The sequence below is a fragment of the Aythya marila genome, assembly GCF_965140915.1.
Source record: "Aythya marila genome assembly, chromosome: 3".
In the NCBI taxonomy this organism is placed as follows: domain Eukaryota; kingdom Metazoa; phylum Chordata; class Aves; order Anseriformes; family Anatidae; genus Aythya; species Aythya marila.
This window is the reverse complement of record NC_139044.1, coordinates 53,786,592-53,799,576: the sequence shown is the minus strand read 5'-3', so window position 1 is coordinate 53,799,576 and position 12,985 is coordinate 53,786,592. Positions and strand designations below refer to the sequence as shown.

At 41.4% G+C, this 12,985-nt stretch overlaps 1 protein-coding gene across 3 annotated transcripts in view; it reads right to left on the bottom strand.

The window, feature by feature from the left end:
- The window catches only part of SCAF8 (SR-related CTD associated factor 8), a 93,421-nt gene extending 82,204 nt beyond the window's left edge, over nt 1-11,217 (bottom strand). For all 3 annotated transcript variants that reach the window (XM_082758320.1, XM_082758321.1, XM_082758319.1), the window contains exon 1: nt 10,844-11,217. In XM_082758320.1, coding sequence (XP_082614446.1) covers nt 10,844-10,873 — 30 coding nt within the window. In that variant the 5' untranslated portion in view covers nt 10,874-11,217. The remainder of the gene's footprint in view (nt 1-10,843) is intronic.
- Between the last annotated feature and the right edge of the window lie 1,768 nt (nt 11,218-12,985).

The window sequence follows — 12,985 nt, the reverse complement described above, 5'->3', positions numbered from 1 at the left end:
ATAGAAGCGGTCTTCAAGAGAAGGATTACTTAAAGTCTAGGAATTCATCAGCAATTTTTCGAATTTTGATTGTTCAGTAATGCATATAATATCAGAAATGTAATTCAAGATGTGCTAAAAAAGATAATATTATCATAAATATCTGTTAAAAGTGAACTTTACTGTAAAAAACTGTAATTTACAAGGCAATATGCTATACGCTGCTAAGCTACAATCTAAAGTTTCTCAAATGAAGACCAGGCAGCATAGAAATGAACTACATCCTCTATGGTCCATCACCCACACAGCAACTTACTGCACTTCCATGGAAAACGCTGGTGTACTATGCATCTACAAAGCCCAGCATTTCATTCTGAGATCTTTCACCACTCCTATTCAACACACAAGAGAACCATACAGCTGTTTCCCTACTATAGTGATATCTTGAATAAAAATCAGAACAAAGTGCTAACTTTCTTAAAATAAAGCTTCCTTAGTATTAGGTTCATTTTCTTACTCTGGTCATGGCCTTATAAAAGCAAGAAAAGAACAGGTAGGAAATAACTTTTTCACACAAGACTAGTTTTGCCACCAGAAGGACTGAAAGCTATGCACACCTCTGGTTTGATCTAAAGGAACAGATACTCATCCCTCTAACTCATTTAGTTACAGCATTGTTACAACAAAGGGAATAAACATTTTGCTATTAATACTTTAGGACTCAGACCAATCTTTAGTGTGAGATCAAGTCCAGAACTGATATCTGGGATATCAATTACATATACCTCTACTGAAATATTTTTTTTCTCTGAAGCATTTGGTCCTGGCTGCTACCAGGAAACAACACTAACCAGACATCATATACAATAATAAATGTTTGCAATTTTCAAGTAAAGACAAAACAAATACTTCAAAGTCATGGCTAATACAGATTAACATTTTTTTTTCACAATTCAATAGCATTAGAGATCAATCAAATCCAACTGTATATACAGAAATAGTCACTGAATTGCTTACCAAATTATCTACATCACCACACTGCAAAGAACAAGAAAAGAGTATTGTCAGTCATTGCTTTAAAAAATGAGATATATTCAACAAGTTTTATTATGTTGTATTTTATACGCTCTCCTCAATTTTACTGTCTAGAAGTTACTTAAATTACTTGAGCCCATCCCTCAGTGAATAAGATTTTTGATCGGAGCTGACTAGGACCTACCAGTGAGAACTGTTATTTGAACCCAATTAGCACATCTTCTGTGAGCTACACAAAAAATTTAAACTGCAGATAAAAGACGTGCATGTAAGATGACCAGAACGACAGGTGCTCGCTCCACTCTGCATACGACATTTTAGTTTGAAATGAGAACAATGAAAAGCTCTTTTCTTCCAGTAATCAATGAAAAACAATGTGAGTTGCTAAAATCCAACATTAGAAAAAAGCACAGAACAAGACAGGGTTGCATTTCAACAGCAACCATCCTAGTACAGCTGTTTTCAAACACTTAAAGTGCATAACACTGTTTATATTAAAGCACAAAAATAGCATTCAATATGTTTGATATCCCAGTGTTTTCCTTTTGCCTTTACACTTAATTGATTTATAAAATATTTAAAAGCAACTGAGAACACTTGCTTAAAAAGCTTAGTCCCTACATGTCAGTCGTATTATATACTACTCTCCACATGTTTATGTTTGCAGAAGCCATCTGAATACTCACCCTAACAGGGTGTGTAAACAGTTGAGTAAAATAAAGTGGAGAGCCAACAAGCCAGACTCCAGCCAAGAACTCTTCAGCATGTGACGAAGGCAGGTACTACTATCACTGCCTTTGTTTAATCCTTCTCCTACCCATTTCATTTTGAGGAAACAAAACGAGTTTACTGAGCCTGAACAAATCTGAGATGGAGTGACAAAAATCCATTTTAGTTTTCATATTTTAGAGCTGTAAACCATACTACAGCCTATTTACAATTTTCTCTAAATCCTCTTGTTTACTACTTTCAAAGAAAGCTTCTAAGTCCCGTTAGTATAACCTGCTCTGTACGAATAGACTACGAACCTAAAACTACAGTTCGAAGAAAGACGGATTCCAATCTAGCCTCCTGAATTGCTTGCAACTAAGAAACAGATGTTTAGTTCAGAATAGAGGCCATTGCCTCTAGAACATTCTTTATTTGCCCCCAGATCTTTAACAAGCCATAAAATACAGTTCCTCTTATTCTCTTTTTACTAGCTGAAGATGTTGACTGCATGGGAACAAAAAAGCTTAGACAAAACTAAATGGGCCACAAAGAATAGCTAGGCAAGACTAAGTGCTTTACCATAGCCCAAGCTCCCAACAACAGAAAGATGATTGATCAACAGGTCCACATGACCCCTGAAAGAATATTGCATAAGAAAGCAGGGAACATAAAAGGGCTATTTCACTTTCTGTAATTCCCTCCTCATTCCTGCCACACTACTCATTTCCATCACTAACATTTTTGCATGATTTACAGCTAATTCTATGCCACCAACAGAAAAATTTGTCATCTTCAGGGACAACATCAGACTGCAGGATACCAGAGGCCAGCTCACAGGCTGCCCTGGCTGAAGAAGTGCCCTCTGTTCTTGCTGCAACGTCCTGATTTGGAAGAATGGAGTATAGTATGAAGTTAGGTGCCTTTGAGAAGTCTAAATATAATCACACCTCTACAATTTTAAGACACAAAGTACAGGGACAGATCCTAAATGTTTTGAAAATCAAAGAGCTGAATATTTTCCTTGCCAACTGCTTACAGGGCTTACAAGAAAAGCTATCCTTTTGTACTGATTTCAAAGTTTTCTCCTTAGGTACAGCTTAAAATTCCCTGCATTCCAAATGAAACTTCATGATTCAAAATAGTAGTAAAATAAAAAAAAAAAAAAACATGTTTTGTAGCAGGTTGGATTTCTCTGTAACCAACACATTTGTTAAATATATATATTTCTCTTTTCCTGCTGTTTCACTTCAAATTTCTGAAAATTAAGAAGCAACTTAAGAAGCTTATCTAATTACCAAGCTTTAAAATCAACAGGTAACCTGTAGTTGTCATTTAGAGTAGATTCAGAGAATAACCTATTCCTTTCCATACAAACCAGCTTGGTTTTGTTGATATGTATAGGAGATTCAGTATTCTGAAAAACTTCTATTTGATCGGATCTTTCCATAAGAATTCAATATTCTGTTTAATATATTGTAAGCTCTTTGGACTTGATTTTTGGAAAATGCAAAGACCTGTATAAACATGATTACTTCTCTTTTTAAAACTTCAATCACATCAATATCAAAAATATTAAAATTGTATTTTCTATCTATCCTACTAGTTTCTAAGTGATCTGCCAAGAAAGCTCTATAAAACATTCTATAAGGCCAAGATTTTTAAAGCAACAGTTTAGAATGAGCAGCATTCATTTGAAAGTACTCTGTACTTCCAAGAAACAGAATACTAGGGATGGAAAGCAAAGGATACATGTAATCAATTCTGTTTTTAAAAGTAACTAATAATTCCCCACCCTCCAAACCTTCCAAATTCCCAACCCTCCAAAACAGAAGGAAACCCTGACCACTCAAATCCAAATCAACGAATATGTGGAAACGCAGAACCCTAGGCCAAACAGTACAAGAAGATGGATCTGCTGAAATATCTTTCCCAAAAATGCATGTTATTTCAATTATAAATTCCAGTTCAACAACGTAATACAGCTGTTAAGTGCCTTTTATAAAATACCTTGTGCAGCTGTAATCAGTGCTCACAAAAAAAGTATTTACTCCAATCTTTCAAAACAGATGTGGTAATTAAGACAGAACTTCAAAATAAACAAACACAAGGATACAGAAACGGGTGCCTTCAAACTCCGCTGTTGCTGTGATTATGCTCAGTCGCCACCCACCCAAACCAGAGCTCCTTGCTGCTACTGCCTTCAAGATCTAAGCTCTGCTCTTCCTCTGCAACACATTTTTTATACTAGTATTGTAAACGGGAACCAGAGCACTGGCTGTCAAAACTATAAACTGGTTAAAATGTATTACTATTTTTGATACATAGAAAGTGGAGTTGCTGCAGGTGCCATATCTTCAATATATATGTTTTATTAACTTAAATACGTTCATTATATTTCCATATGTCAAAGCATCAGAAAAACATCCACCAGCTTACTGCTTGCATAATCACAACACTAGAAAAAGAAAAGTAGCAATCCAGTGTTATTCATTTGAAATGTAATAAAACTCATACCATCAAAAGTCTACCTAGTACAATCAGCTAAACTCTGTAGACAAGCTCTTGAAAAAAGTAGAAAGACAACGTCAAGTTGTTGTATGTCCATGGTTGCTACTTCTGTACAAATGATAGCTCGCTTGTTAAAAGCCTGACAGTATAAGGAGTGGGTTGTCACAAGAAATATACGTTATGTTTATGGTGGAATAAATCTGACAGAGGGTCATGGTGACAACATACTCATTTCCTCTTAGTTTCTCCAAATTTTAACAACTCATTTAAAACTATATATATTTTTATATATAAAAAAGGGTTGGTTTTGGTCAGTACAGCTGGCAAAGAGAGGTGAAGTTTAAATAGTATAGCAATAGCTGAAGACCCTCTTGCTCTCTTCAAGAACACATGCTAGAGCCTAGAAGCAGCAGGTGAATAAGGTTAATAAAATCACCTGGTAGGCTGCTGCTGCTGTCAGTACTCCCAGAGAAACATGGCAGAAAAATAGCTCCAAAGAAATGAAGAAATGGAAAAACAGCTCATGCAATTCACCAAAAGCTATGCTACAAGAACAAGGACTAATATTGTTTCTGGAGTTCAAAGCCAAGCTGACCTCTGGATGCACACGTGAACAGACAATTACAAACCATTGGGCCAGGCCTCACAATGGGTTGCAGCGGTGTTTGCTGAGGCCAGGAATGCAGGCCCTAACCAAGGCTGAGTCAGCCACTCAGGAAACAAATTTCTCAGCGGCTGTCTAGGGATGGACCAATTTTACAGACAAGGAAAAAAAAAAATAGGCCTACTCCTAAGTGAAAAATTCCTCATGAAAATAATCAAAGGTCTGGATCTCATTTGAAGACGTGTTTGATAAAACCTTGTTCTGAATATTTCTTGATTTTCTATAAGAAAGCCATTTGGATTACTAGACTCCACTGTTACAACTGCCAGAGGAAAACAGACTGCTGATGGCAAACTCTAATAAGACTTGTTAAGATAATTTCAAGTACTTCGCAAAAGATTATAGCCCCGGGCACGGTCTTAGTGAGCATGTGAAAAAAAATCAAAGGAACTGTAGTCATGAGAGTTCAGAAGTGCATTTGTGTTCAACTGCAAAATGGTTTGCTGTGCTCTAAATGAACAGCAAACAGGACTGATACTTGGAACTACCCAGTCACAACCCAGCAGCATTAGCAGAGTCCAGAGGTCTACATTACCGCCCCCCACCTCCTCCAAGCACACAGGGATCCAATCTAGACCATGGTTTAAGAAGAAATCTAAAATGTATGCATAGAAGGCAGAAAAATAATCAAAGTCTGCCCTATGATACTTCACAAAAGATGTGAGGTCCTTGAGCAATATATGCAGAAAAGAAAGCTAATATTTGGGGCCTTTAACACATCATTGCATTATCATTTACAAGGCCAGAACTCGGGATTCTGTGACTGGAGGAAGGCAAAGATCAGATCAGGTTTTGAAAATGAGATATTGAGACTATAAATATTTATTCAGCACACACAGAGACGTTTAATCAGGTGAAACATCATTTTCATATTTACTACGTCCTGATGAGAAAAGTGATTTCTGTCCATATACACCTTTAACAAAAAGGTGAATAGGTCAACTCTTGCTGGGAAGCAACCTGGTGAAATATTTACATTTCACCAGTACTGCTCTTCAAATCCCGCCAAAAGTGAAATTAACAAACTTCTAAATGTTTTGCTGTATTTTAAGGGAATTCATATGATTTCTGCAGATTTGGTGTTTTTTCTTTGAGGTGCACTACGGGTTTATGAAGCAAAATAAAGTTGAAGAACTTTTTAAAATCCAAGTTGGAGGTTAAGAATGAAAAATGGAGACAACTTTCCAGATGGGTCTATGTGCAGATGCAAATATAGCAGGTTGTTTTTTTTATTCTGAAAATTAAGAACAGGAGGTAAAACAAAAGTTTTCATCCCAATTTGCTACAATAAAAGTTATGAATCTCAGACGATAAATGCAGTATCAGATAAACAAAAAGTAAGAAAGCTTCAAGTGTAACAGTTGCAGAATTATTCAAAACAGCAGAGGATGTGAAAGCAGGTTGCACTTTTCTACCACCGTTAAACTATTAGCGAGAGAGAAAAGGAAACAGACAGGATTTCTCATTTGCTCAGTGGTAAGAAAAAACCACCACCACCACCAACTCTGCAGATGTTTCAGGTGCTTCAGCTACCGTGAAACGTGCAGCAGGGTCTAAGAAATAACTCGCCCTGGAGTAGCTTACATGCCCTTTCACTGTTCCTCATTCACAACTGCTAGTATCACTACTTGCACTAATCAAAGCCCTGGCTCCTCTTTTCAAAGAGAATCCTTTTTATCACTCTCCCCAGCTATTCAGAGTCAATCTCTATTTAGCATCTTTATGAGGCATACCATTTTGCTTTTTTTAGCATCAACTGGCATTCTTTTGTGAAAAAGCTGCCTTGGTGATTTTTAGAATATGCCATTTAAATAAAGCATACTAAAATAGAACAACTGACTTACACCTCTGCACTTTCATGCACCTATATTCTCCAACAGGTAATTAAAATGTGGGTTATTTCCAAGGGGCACATTCTGAACTGTTCCCTGCTGTCACCATTGCTCCCATTTCTGAACTGTTCCCCAGTCCAGCTAACTGAATTGTTCCTCACTGCCACCTACAACATTTCCCTCTAAAGAAACCTCATGGTAAAGGTGACCAACAGACAATTAAGTTAAGTTGAGTATATTTATATTTAACTGCATCACCAGCAAATGATCAGTGACTGCTACACTCAGGCCACTGACAAACTTCAGAAGCAGCAGTTAACCCAAACATAACGCTGATTTTACATATCGCTTCCTCTCATCTTTAATGGCTCTCACAACCATTCTGCACACCAAGAGCTCATTTTATGATGACCTGTGTGCAGACAACCTCTTGCACTGCTAATAACAGCTGAAGTCCAGCCTAACAATTCTGTGTGTGTTTTAATTGGGGCTCTTTCACCTAGAAGACGCTTAGATTAACAAGACAAAAGGCACAGGAACCATTATCAATCTTTATGCAAACTATAATCGCTAACTTATTTTTAGAGTGCTTTGTGTGCATCCTCCCCTTCAAATACTTCCATGTCTTCATGATACTTATTTTTCCATTCAATCCACTTGTATATAAAAAAGACCAATACCCTACTGTACAGATAAATTTCTTCTTGGTGTCTGCTTCAGGGAGAAGATTTGTTTTTTTCCTTTTTATTTTTCCTTCTAAATAACAGTTTCCCTATTAAAAATTGAATCTTCAATGTCAGTAATATATTGTGCTGCTTAAGACAAGAAATGCATAGAAGATGCAGTTAATGTGGCTAACAAAGTATTACTTCAAATATCCAGTTTATGTTTTATTTAAAACTAATCTGTAATCTCTGCTTTCCCTAAATTAAATTCCAATATTGTATGAGTATAGCACCCCCAAACAATTTCAGGCACAGTATCTGAAACTGATTTGAGAATGGCTAGCTCTGAAACTGACAATAAGGCTTTAACACTGAACTATATAACATACATTAGCTTTTAATTACTTAAGTTTGCAATTAAACCACTATCATCCTCGTGCTAGCACTCTGCAAGAAAGCATGCTTGTCTCTAGTCCATTTGAATTCTTTTTAACAAAATACCTTTTAAGGAACGTATGAAGAATTTGAAACATTTAAGCCATTTTCTTCTGTCAAGACCTGTTCTTGACTTTGATGCTGTACTTTTCAGAAGAAGCTCAGGGCCTGAACTGAGACTTGGAAAAAAAAGATTCTGCAGTGGCGAAACTTTAGGATGTCAACAGTAGCAAATGATAAACTGTACAGTATAAAACACTAGCAAATACTGGTATACCAAGTCAGTTGTATAATATTGTATTTTTAGTTCAGTTTTTACTCAAAGGTAAAGTATTAACCATTGCAATAGAACAATACTGAGCATGTTTTACTTGTCAGTTCGATTATTTCTCATCTTCAAATTTACCTTGCCTGGGACTTTAAATGCTAGAGCTAATTTTATATACACAATTAGGCACAGCACTGACAATGCCAAGTATCATCACTGGACATGAAACAACTTTCCGCAACAGCAGGCATTACTTCCAGTACTTGGCATTCAAGGAAACTTGAGATATTTCTTTCTAAACAAATTAATGACCGCTCTATGCTAATGACTTCAATTGTGCCTACTGTACAGGACAGCTATAATATGGGATCTTGCTCAGGTTACACATACATTTTGAGCCATCTACACTATCTAGATGGACAGCTGTCTTTATTTTAGCTTCATTGCAAAATCCAAACACAACTCCTTCCCTGAAAAACAAGAAACAAACAGTAGAAGTACCTATACTGCAGATTTAAGTGTTTAAATGTATTTGGAATGTTCCTTCTAAAGCATCACCTAGATTTCACTGGTAAATTACATAAACTACATCAACTACTGTAAAATTGTTAACTGAATGCAAAACATGTAAGAGAAGGCATGGTAAAAGGTTGTTTGTTTTTTGTTTTGTTTTGTTGGTTTTTTTTTCCCCTACAAGTCTATCCCATCTGCTGCTAAATTTAATCTACATCTATTTTAAGCCCCTAATCCCTAGAACGGAATTTTGACATCATTTTTCGAGTATAACATGACCTTAAAACATCATACAAACAAAGAAAAGGAATTTTAGAAGTGAAGTAAATTAATCTAAAGTATTTAGGTATAGCACAGACTACAACCTTTGGACTCATCCACTTCAGCTATTTAAAATATTTATTAGCCACATTCTCAGTTCTAAAATGCAAGATGTGCACAGGTCAGTTAGACCAGAAACAACTACAAACAGTTAAGATAAACTCAAGTTCTGCATTGGGTACTGAGATGTTGGAGTGGCTAGCAATTATACTCAGGACTCCGCAAACACAGCAAGTTTTGTATTGTTTACTTCTAGGATAAGGGTTTTGGTAATAGTATCTTTAAAGCCTTCCTGCATTCCAATACAGAGACATAGGTTAAACCAAAACAGAAAGAAATCATAAAACCAAGTCTTATCATAGATGCTGTCTATTAATGCCATAGGGGAAAAAAAAAATGATCAAAACATCATAACTTCATCTTCTGTGTTTTCTTTTTCAACAATTCAAAGCATACTCTTTTTCAATCACTTAAAAGATTTAAGGCATATCCTAAAGCTCTCCTCTTCACTATGATTTTCACCCTAAGTCTTCAGAGTTAATCATTTTGATGGTACTTATACCTGCGCATGCAGCAAGTCAGCCAGAAGTGGTTTTCCAATATGGAAGGGAAAACTTTTGCTCACACTAGCAAGTGTGCGTAAGAAAAAGGTTGTAATCTGTTTATGCTCTTCTGAGCTTGTGACCAGACTTTTCCTTTTCCCTACCTAAGAATAAAGTATATAAGCTAACTCAAAAATAAAAAGTAGTTTGTAGTACCTTATCTTTCTTTTAGTGGTTATTGGGATTCTTCCACTTGAGAATTTAAATTACATTACACACCAGACCTAGAATTGTATGTCGGTTACGGCTACTCAACTGCTACTGAGTTATAAGGAAGTACCCGCCTGTTTTAAAACCTGTAAAAATTGTGTTTTGTCTTATAGAAATAACAGGGCTAGCATATTAGCACATCGCTTGGCTAAAAAAATAATAATAATAAAAAAAAAATAAACCAAAATAACATTGTATTCTTTTAAGTTATTAAAACCATGTCACTTGTATGCTGGGGATGGAGAGTGAGGGCCACCTGGAGCTCCCACGCTGGGCAGCGTCCAGAAGTATACATTGTAGTCAGCGCTGATACTTTCTATCTTTAACATATGTGTAGGTCCGGTTTCCTATGACATACGACCTAGTAGGTGTTTTGTTTCCTTGTTCTCACCTCAACTTTCTCAGGTAAGCCATACAAACTCCTGCGGCGAAGAGGAGCGGGCCAGTTGTCGCAAGAGCGGCCTCGCGACAAAGGAAACATTAACCAGGGGCCCGGGGAGCAGCCCCGCGCCGTGCCCCCGCCTGCCGCCCTGGCCAGCCCTTCCCGGCGATGCGGCTCGCAGCGCCGAGGTGCAGCAGGCCAGCGCGGGGCGAGGCGCGCAGGAACAACGCCTGCTGCCGCCCCGACCACCCAGGCGAGCCTCCGGGCCTCCCCGGCCCCCTGCGTTTCAACGCGGCAGCTCCGCGAGGCGGAGAAGAGACGGGGACCGAGGGCGGCCGGAGGGGGCCTGGTGCGCGGGGAGCCCCCCGGGGGGCGGCGGGGAGGCCTCCCCCGCTGCATCCTCTCCCCCCTCAGCCTCCTCCCGCTCCCCGCAGGCTGTCAGCAGCGCTCTGCCGCCCGGCGCGGGCTGGGAGCCCCCGGGGAGCGCTCCCCCGCCCCGCCCCAGCCCCCAGCCCCCAGCCCCCAGCCCCCAGCCCGGGCCGACCTTCCCGGGGCGGAGGCCGCTCCGCCACCGCCTCGGCCCCTTCCCCAGCCGCCGCCCGGCGCCCGCTCCCCTGCCCCTGCCCCTGCCCCTGCCCGTGCCCGCCCCCTCCCCGCGGCCAGGCGCCGGGCCCCGCGGCCCCGCCCGCTCCCCGCGCTCGGCGAGGGGGTCACGCACCTCGCTGTTAAAGGCTTTCACGGCCTCCATGTCGCGGCGGGAAGGGGGCCGGGCGGCTTCTCTCGGCTGATGGCGGCCGGGAGGGGGCTCAGCCTGGCTCGCTGCGTGCGTGCGCGCCCGCCTCAGGAGCCGCCGGGCCTCCTCGCCATGGCGGCTGGCGCAGCGGGGCCGCGGGCCCGGCTCCTTCCCGGCTCCTCCCGGCCTCCGAGCCCCGCTCCCCGCCCGGCGGCGGCGCCCGCGTCCCGTCCCCCGCCGGGCTCCGCTGGGCCGCGCCGGGAGGCGATGGAGGAACAAGGCGCAGCGGCTGCGGCGCGGGCGCCAATATGGCGGGCGCGCGGGGGCTCCTGGCAGCGCAGCTCCCAGACGAGCCGAGAGCGGCGCGGGCGGCCACAGCGCCGCCTGCCGGGCAGCGCCCGACACTGCGGGGCCGCCGCCACCACCACCGGGCCCGCCTCCGCCCCGCCGCCACACGGCGGCTCCGCCTCACGGCCACCCGCCGGCCGCGGCGCTGAGGGAAGGAGGGGGCCTCACCGCCGGGCTCTCGGCCCCGGCGGCTTCCGATGAAGCTCCGGGAGGGCGGCGATGAAAGCTGCGGGGCGAAAACCAGCGAGATAATGAGGAAAGAAGAGCCCCCGGGTCCGTCCCGCGGCCGGCACTCACCTGCAGCTGGGGTTGAGGCGTGCTCAGCACGGAGCTCAGCAGGAGTCTTTCCCCCAGAGCTCACTTATGTCCTTTAGCCCTGCGGACACAGCAGAGCAAATTCAGGCCTGACCTGTGTTTAGTCCTGGCCAGGACTCCAGGCTGCTCTCCGGGTCACCCACACACTCCTGCCCTCACAGGCACTCCTCAGAGCCGAGGCACAGAGGCTCTCCATGACCCCTTCACACTCCTGCCAAAGGGCATCAGGGGCTTACAGACCAAATAGAGCTTTACTTGACAAACGAGGTAACTTAGAAATTAAGGTAAACCCAGAGGTAGACACATAATGTTAATGATCTGCCCTTACAGAAACGCAAATGAAGAGATTAAGTCCTGTAACAACGTTGGGAGTCTTTCTTCCCCAACAGGCTCACTTAGGGAAGAAGCCCATCTCCAGAAACAATGCTGCTGCAGGAACTGGCCTTGAGCCAGGGAGGGGAGCTGGTAGCAGCCAGCACTTAAGTCAAACGCCTGAATAAGGTTCCTTAACATTTTTTCATTATTTTGAAATAATTAAGCCTCTGTATCAGAGGTACACAGCAGGCCAAGGGAGTGGTCTTAAAGCAGGGGAGATTCCGACTCAACAGAAGGAAAACCTTTTTCATTGCAAAGATGGTCAAGCAGTGAAACAAGTTCCCCAGACAATAAAGTCTTTGCCCCTCTTTTTTTTTTTTTTTTTTTTTTTTTTTTTAACCCTGTGGTAGTTAAGAGTAAATGAAATCTGAAGAGACAATTCTGTTCACATTGTTGTAGAGGCTTTGTGGGAAATTGCATGGGATTTTTTATATTGCAATATTAACTGGTAAAACTATTAGTTTGTAACTGAAGGAGTACAAAGGTATCTTCCAGTACCTGTTAGCTTTTCTTTTGAGTGAAACTGAAGCAAGTCTTGCTTTGCCTATGAAAATGGATGGAATACCACACTGGATAGGAAAACATTTTACCAAAATTGTTTTAAAACTGGCCTCAAAGTGACCAAAAACTTCCATGTGATTGCTTTTATGGAATATTTATTCCAATAGCCTAAGTTCTTCCAGTGAAGGAAAAGGAAGAGTGAGTAGAGGAGTAATCAGAGAAGGAAGGGTAGAATTTACACTTTAAGATATATTAATGAACGCTTGACTTCTGATGTGCAGAGCCTGAATTTGAAGCAAAAGAGTTAGCTATCATCCAAGAATAAGAAATGGGTTATGTGTCTCCGAACATAACGCTAAGTGTTCTAAATTAAGCAAGCATACGAATGAAGTAATATCAAAACAGTGCAGGGAAATGGTTCATTCGGGGGCAAGGCTACCTTGCTACATGAGCCTGTTTAATTTAATGACTTATAGTATTACTCATAACATACCAGAGTCGGGAGGTTTCTCATCTTGTTCTGGATGAGAATGAGTGACAGCTTGCTCCACAATGCAGGATTTCTTCAATTCTGAGGCTTTGCGCAAC